Here is a 7,559-nt window from a genome sequence, read left to right as displayed (position 1 = left end):
CCATATTGTAAATTAATATTAAAAACTAAAAGCTGCAAAAATTATATTTTCAAACTATTTATTGGCAAATTTAGTCTTATTTTTAATAATTGAAAACATGGATGAAATATGAAGCAAATAAAACAAAACACATACAAAGCAGAACACAGCTAAATGTATCAAAAGTATGTCTATGTAATATTAGAATTTTCTGAGACAATGAATTTTGGTTTTTTGTTTTGTTTTGTTTTTTTCCAGTAAGAGGTTTTTATTTAATAGAATTTTTTGGAGCAAAAATATCGCAATATATCGCCTTGTTTACAGTATCGAAATATATCGGGATATATCGTATTGTGACCCCTCTGTCATATGTATCGTATCGTCAAATTCTTGCCAACACAGCCCTACTCCCCACCCACAGAGAAAGAAAAAAGGCAGCGGTGTCAGTCAGACAGCATGACCCGCCCTGCTCTGTTCTGATTGGGTAAAACTTTGACTGTGGTTCTCTTTATTGGGTGAAAGAACCATCAGTTTAATCCCTAGATGGCTTTAACAAGTKTTTTTTTCTCCCGTTCATTTTTACAATGACGAACACCCGCTGCTTTTTTCTTGGTTGTCCACCGGACAACTTGGATCTGGTTGTCCGAAACAAAAATAGGTCATCTCGGACCTAAACAATGGTTATGTCGACCCCTGAAATATATGAAAATATGTTTTTGGAAATGTATACTGATTAAGACTGTTCATTACAAATTGAAATGGTAATGATAAATTGAGATGGCTTTCCCGTAAATTGAAAATCACAGGATGCCCAAGGGTATAAATATAAATCTATTTTTATTTTTATTATTGGGGTGCACGATAGTTATCGGCCCAACAGTTATCGGCCCGATATCAGGGAATTATGATGTCATACTTATCAGTCCAATATAACAAACAGAACCAATAATATATGTACGTGTTTACCAGCGCAGCAATGAGAATGCGTTTATTTTTATCCTTTTTGGTCAAGCCGCTTCCCGTCCGGCACGACCCGAGCAATGTTCAAGTGGAGTTGAAAAAAAACAACTTTCTCACTAGAAAAGTAAGAATATAGAATACTCCGTACTGAAAAACAACCAATCATTTTAATAATTATTAATATTATTTTACCAATTATCCATGTATGTTACACACAAGCTTTATAATTACAAAGTTGGAACAACTACTCCCAATTTGAGAACATGTAATGTCTGTTACCTCCTGAATGCAGCACAGAGTCCGTCTGCTAAAATGCTAAAAACAACAAGCTAGTGTTCAAGAACTCATCGGGACTTAAATCATTGCTGAGGCTTTTGACTAATCAAAACAAATTGCCCAAAAGGAGGCAGATCTCAAGCACTTTAACAATGGAAATGATTTAGCTTGACAAGCAGCCGTTCATCCTCACTAAAGACCGAAGCTTTTATCGCATTGTTAGCTTCAGTTTACCATCGTTAGCGTCAGTTTACCATCGTTAGTGTCAGTTTACCATCGTTAGCGTCAGTTTACCATCGTTAGCGTCAGTTTACCATCGTTAGCGTCAGTTTACCATCGTTAGCGTCAGTTTACCATCGTTAGCGTCAGTTTACCATCGTTAGCGTCAGTTTACCAGCCGAGCTGCTGCTACCTCTGTGTGTCTTCCTGTAAGTATGATGTGGTCATAATGAATTCACACTCTCTGAAGCACTGTTTCAGGTAGAAAAATGTTTTAAATCATATATTAATAATCATTCCACAAGTCATTCCACAAGTTCAAAACCGATAATTCACTAATACAAGTCATCATGCATCCCTAATAATTTATTAATTTTGTAACATAAATATTAATGTAAATGCAGTTCCATAATTAAAAGAATAATAAAAATACGGTACATTACGTGACGTATGGTATGCCCTGTGGCCATGCTCCACCAGGAGTAAAACATTTCGGCCTAACAGTCCTGTGTGGTGTAGCTGCTGTTTAACTCTCGTGTTTTTCTTTGGTTCTCACTGTATTGATGCCACCACAAATGTGCTGTAGACCTTTTTTGGACCACATCTAAATATTCMCTTTTTTTCATGATTTGTGATTACCCTGAGATTGTAACCCCAGCAAATATCAGCGTTTCACTGTTTACCGCTGATATATTTTTCCAGGTGCTGACTTCTGTTGATTCAGTTAGTTTTTAATCCTGCTTGAAAAAATAAATATATTGATGATTAAACCTTAAATCACCCTACCATGTGTTYGATGTTTAAAAACAAACTCAGAAGCATAGCTAAGCTATTAAAAGAAGGATTTCTACAAGAATGAGGGTCTCTTTTTGAGAGCAACGAAGCTTCAGCAGAAATTACAGACAGGAAGTATGAATTACTGAAAAGTTCTTCTGTTTTGCCCTTTTGAACTTTCAACCTSTATTTGTCATGAAGCACGTTGTATTAGGAAACGCTAGTAGCTAGTAACTTTTAAAAAAGAGGTAAGGCTTACTGACAGAACCCTCTGTTACAGACAGAAAGGCTAACGGCGCTAACACAAAAGATCATTATTCTACTGCACTTGCAACTTTTTCTCACATCCACACGTCAGGTGTGAAGTCAGGTCTGTTTGAGTATCAGTCACTGCAGGAATAATAGTTAACTGAAACAAACAAATGATTTAACCATGTATCAAATCTAACACTAAGAGTTTTGTTCCCTTGAATATTACTTTGAACACAAACTATCATCTCTCACTGCCACAAGGCAAAACAAATCTGTGTGCTCATTTGTGTGTTTGTCATCCAAAAGTCTTATGAAGCTGACAAATTTTAGAAAATCATTGATTCTTTTTCTAATTCAACCCAAACCAAGATGGCTGCCACAGCTAGCAAAAACACATTACATTTGACAGATATTGAGTCCAGGTTTGGTGTGGTGATAGCTGAGACTGATCCCCGATACACACTGAGCTTTAACTGATCACACAAGCTCTGTTTAAAACAGCAATGAACTCAACTCTGTCAGCAAAATATCTTGAGACCCACTGTGCAGATTTTAATGAAACKCTCAAAACATTATCACTGCAGTGTTTCCCCTWCCATTATACAGGYGGGGCGGGTTCAGACTGTGGAAGGAGACCTGAGCAAACCTAGAAACATGAGGGAACATGTAAACTCTCAGGTTCAAATCATGGACTTGAACCCATGAAGCAGTGCTGGGCAGTATTTTCAACATTTACACCGGTGTCACAGTACTTCACAGTATTTTTCTTTCATCACAGGTCAGCTGAAAATAAAATGTACAAACCCTGCTTATTAACTTTTTCTTTTACTGTCCCTCTGTCTGTGTCTCTGTTTCCCTCCTCTATGTGTTTTTTCTCTGACTGGTGGTTGTGGACAGTGGTCACACATTTTGGTCCAGTTGTGAAGGAGGAGGGTTAAAATCGGGTCTATTGAGTTATGCTTTTTAATATCAGGACGACTCACCTTGCACACCAGTCAACTCAACTCTACAACAAAACTACTTCCCCCGGGCTTTTCATAATAGAAGCACTTTAAAAGTCTCCATGCGTTAATGTCTCCGTATTAACGTCGCAGGTTAAATCTAACCGTGCTCGTCACTGAAGATGTGTTCACTACATTCAGCGATGGTGAAAACGGGATGTCTTTTTAATGTCAGTCAATATAAGCAGCTGAAACACCACCCGCCACCAGTTACTCCAACAATAACATTAGCATGCTAACGCACATAGCGGTGCTGCGAGGAAAAGTTTCCCCCAGGAAACAGTTCACTGGCGGCCRCGACGAAACGTTCCGCACGTGTTCAGGCTATTTTAAACAGGTATGTCCGGTTTTCAGAAAATTCGTATAACAAAAATAAAAACTGGTATTTGGTACAAAACGGTATACCGCCCAGCACTACTGTGAAGCRGTACCCACTGATCCACTGTGATCCACTACATGGTCTTTATATTGTTGGAGCATATTTCTCAATTATTTGTTTCATTTTATTTCTCTGATTAAGAGTTCACCACATCAACAATATATTCCAGAAGCAAACCAGTACCAAACATCACAGACACGTAATGCCCAACAGAACGTTGTGTAATAAAGAAAACCAGTAAAGCGGAGCACAAACACTGTTGTTAGCATTAAGGTTGGCAGGCCAGCTGGACTTGTGCAGAGTGGTTCTGGTTGGCCCATAAGAACTCAGTGTGTTTAATATCAACCAAAGTGTTGAATTTGACAATAAGCCTTGTTGTGCTGTGACCCTGCGTTAGGAAACACTGCTCTTCTGATGGGGTCAACATCCAAACAGGACACAAATGAAGAAGAACCGTTGAGCGAATAGAGGAGTGTTTTTGTGGACGTCTGCTCTTAGATTGGGTACAAAACGCATTGAAAGAAAGGTGAACTGTGAAAACACTAAATTAAAAAAAGGGAATGGACCGAACACCTCGTCTTCCCACCGACCAAAACCAAACTAATGGGACTAATCTGCTCAGAAACCAAGGCTCTGGACAAGATTTCTAACCTGACAAGGCTTTACGAGAGCAACGGTGTCTGACACGATGTTAAACTGTTTTTATTGCATTTAGCTTTCTGATAGCTTTACAAAACAATTCTACGAAGGGRTTGATTTAAGTGAAAGAGACATTTTGTTTTATTTTACAATGTGTGTGGTCGTTTGTATTTATATTTAAATTTGTATTACTCCACTCCTGACATACATTATGAATTTTTGCAGTTTTTTTAAGCATTTGAATTGTTAAAAATGGAACAGGATTTACTTTAATAAGTATTTTTATTGTTGTTTTGAATAAAAAGAACATTTTGTTCTGAATATGACAGTTTTCTRGATTGACTGATAATAATAAATGAACCTTTGACTCTGAAAAGTGTCTTTGTGGACTTTCTACATTTATTTTTGAGTCCTCCTGATTWTTAACCAAACATTATTTTTTATAGTAGGCATTTTACAATCCCTGATCAGAGGGACAGGTGAGTTCTGCATCAACACATGTACAGCGATAGACTTTGTTTGGTAGATGTACCTGAAAATTATGTTTTGTTTTGTTTTTTTTGTTATTTTCCAAAGATCCCCTGGCAAATTTTTCAGTTTATTTCAGGATTTCTGTGGCTACACTGAATATTCARCTCAGACGTTAGCAATCAAAGCCACACAGACATACAGGTGTCACTGTATTTTTAGAAACTCATCTATATTCTGAGCAACATTTGTTTAACACATTTAACAATCTGTTGACCTCAAAGTGTCTTTTAAAGCCCTGGATGATCTGATCTGATGGAAAAAATAACTGAAAATGACATTAACTGGACCTGTGTGCTTCAGTGTTTAATACATGGAGTTATTTGGCATCTTTTCAATTCAATTCAATTCAAAAATACTTTATTGATCCCAGAGGGAACTTAGATAGGATAGATAAGATAAATAAGATTATTGGTTTGTTTAATATTTTTGGTGTTTAGTGCAATAGATTTCTGCAGTCTTCATTGTTTTATTTTATTGGTTATCTTTCATAGTTTGTATTTTACTTTTTATCTCTCCTTTTTTGTTAATTATTATTTGTGATCTTATTGACCTTGTGCAAAGTGAAACTGCGACTTGAATTTCCCTCTGAGGTTAAGAAACTAACCGTTTATGTAGTTAATTATCTGCACATTTTAATTTTCATCTCTGCTTGGCCACAGATGTCTCTTTATTTCTAAAAAGTTTTCTTTCAACTTGCACTACTAATATATTAAAGAATTTTCACCAAATATTGAAGTGTCCTGACTTCAGATATCTAATGAATTGATGAATTAATTAAACTATTAATCACAGAGTTTGATGTCAACACCAGCCTGTTTTAATACAAAGTTTTATTTGATCCTGTGGTGAAATAAGGCAATTATTAAATTATATGAAAAGATAAATCGAGTTTTAAAAAAMTTTAAAACAGCAGGAGAAATGTATTTTTGCACACAAAATTTGCCGTAACTTACTTTATTCTCAACCAGGTTTAACACTTTATTTTATCTTCTTTTTTAGCTACATTAAATGCAGTTTAGGAAGTTTTAAATGTAACATATTTATTATGTAGAGCAGACATTTACTGACTGAAGTTCATGTTGACAGCTTGAGTTATTTTTGTTGATCTAAAACACTTCTGAGAACTTTTGTATTACAAAAACTCAATTTTATTAACTTTAAAAAACTAAGTGCAGTTCTTCTTAACTTTCCATAAGTAACTCATGTTAACTTTAAACTATGAGGTCATACTTTCTACTATTGTTTAACCACAGCTCAATTAAAGTCTYTTATCCGAAATGAAACGCGCACTAATTAATCCAACAGCTTCTGTAAATAAAAACCAAAGTAAAGCTCGGGTTTGTAAAGTTGGATATTTGAGGATAAGTTAGTTTGGATAATTGTTTCCCAGGCCTCGATCCATGGAAAACTTCCCAGACTCCTCTGCACTCCTGTCGCCGCTTTTTGTCTTTAAACACAACTTTTCTGACACTCACAGATCTTAATTTACTCAAATATAACTGTTMCGTAACTTTTTAATGAACCCCAGGAGAAAGTTTGCGCACTTTTCACTCCAGTTGTCAACTTTTCCTACCTGCACGGAGTCGGCGGCCATCTTGGTTTTGAATCAGATCCTTCGGGCAGAGCGGAGGGGCGGCGGGGCTCCGAAAACAAGCTTCCCTCTCTGGCGACACAACAACGGCCTTAATTTGACCGAACCATCGCTCATCTCGGAGACACGGGGCTTCCCGTGCCGTCGTCGCTCTTTTCTGGACGCGGGTGCTGACGGCAGTCCCGGAGGCTTGGATGGCGGGGAGCCGCGGCGTGAGGCTGTCCCGCTGCAGTTGGAGGAGGAGAGGCGGTGGTTCGGAGAGGAAGCGTCCGCCCAGAGGAGCTGCGGGGCGGCGGAGGCTCCCACTCCTGCCGGGACAGGCTCACACGTGACCCAGGGCGCGCGCGCACACACACACACGCACGCACGCACGCGCGCACATACACACACCGGCCGAACCTCACCAAGATGAGCTGAAATCATCTGAGGTGAACATGAAAACAGGTATCAGGTGCTTCAGGCTCAAATCAGTTATGAGGAGGAGGACAGGGGCGCAGCCAGGGGGGGCAATGACCACCCCCCCAAAACCCAATGCCCCCTCACTGCCCCCCATTAGGTGTGTGCCCAAAATATGTATGTATTCAAGCTATTTTATTGGATGCAACAAAATAAATAAATAAATAAATAATTAAATAAATAAATACCAACTTTGTTAAAAGTTGTTGGGAAATAGGGCTTTGTGTCAATTTTAGTAGAATGAAAATTACGCTAATTTATCCCAACTTAATCAGAACATCCTGCTTCAAAAATTACTTTAAGTCAACTCATTGTCATGAAAGTTGCTCATAAAAATGTTCATAATAAATTGCCACATGCATTTTAATGAATACCGTACATCCTGTCTGTGATGTTTGATCACTGAAATTACAGCCAAATGCAGGCTTTGAGTAGGATTTCAGGGAAGACATAGATACCAAAGGACCCCCACCACACACACACACACACACACACACACACA

General features: G+C 38.0%; 1 protein-coding gene across 1 annotated transcript in view; it reads right to left on the bottom strand.

Moving 5' to 3' along the window:
- The window catches only part of LOC106530322 (serine/threonine-protein kinase N2), a gene marked incomplete at its 3' end in the record, with an annotated part of 82,665 nt that extends 75,667 nt beyond the window's left edge, over nt 1-6,998 (bottom strand). Inside the window, 1 exon segment of the mRNA XM_014025918.1 lies at nt 6,584-6,998. Coding sequence (XP_013881372.1) covers nt 6,584-6,604 — 21 coding nt within the window.
- Between the last annotated feature and the right edge of the window lie 561 nt (nt 6,999-7,559).

Source organism: Austrofundulus limnaeus, unplaced genomic scaffold (assembly GCF_001266775.1).
Source record: "Austrofundulus limnaeus strain Quisiro unplaced genomic scaffold, Austrofundulus_limnaeus-1.0 Scaffold510, whole genome shotgun sequence".
Taxonomy (NCBI): domain Eukaryota; kingdom Metazoa; phylum Chordata; class Actinopteri; order Cyprinodontiformes; family Rivulidae; genus Austrofundulus; species Austrofundulus limnaeus.
Note: the sequence above shows the minus strand (reverse complement) of the source record. Positions and strands in the feature narration are given on the sequence as shown.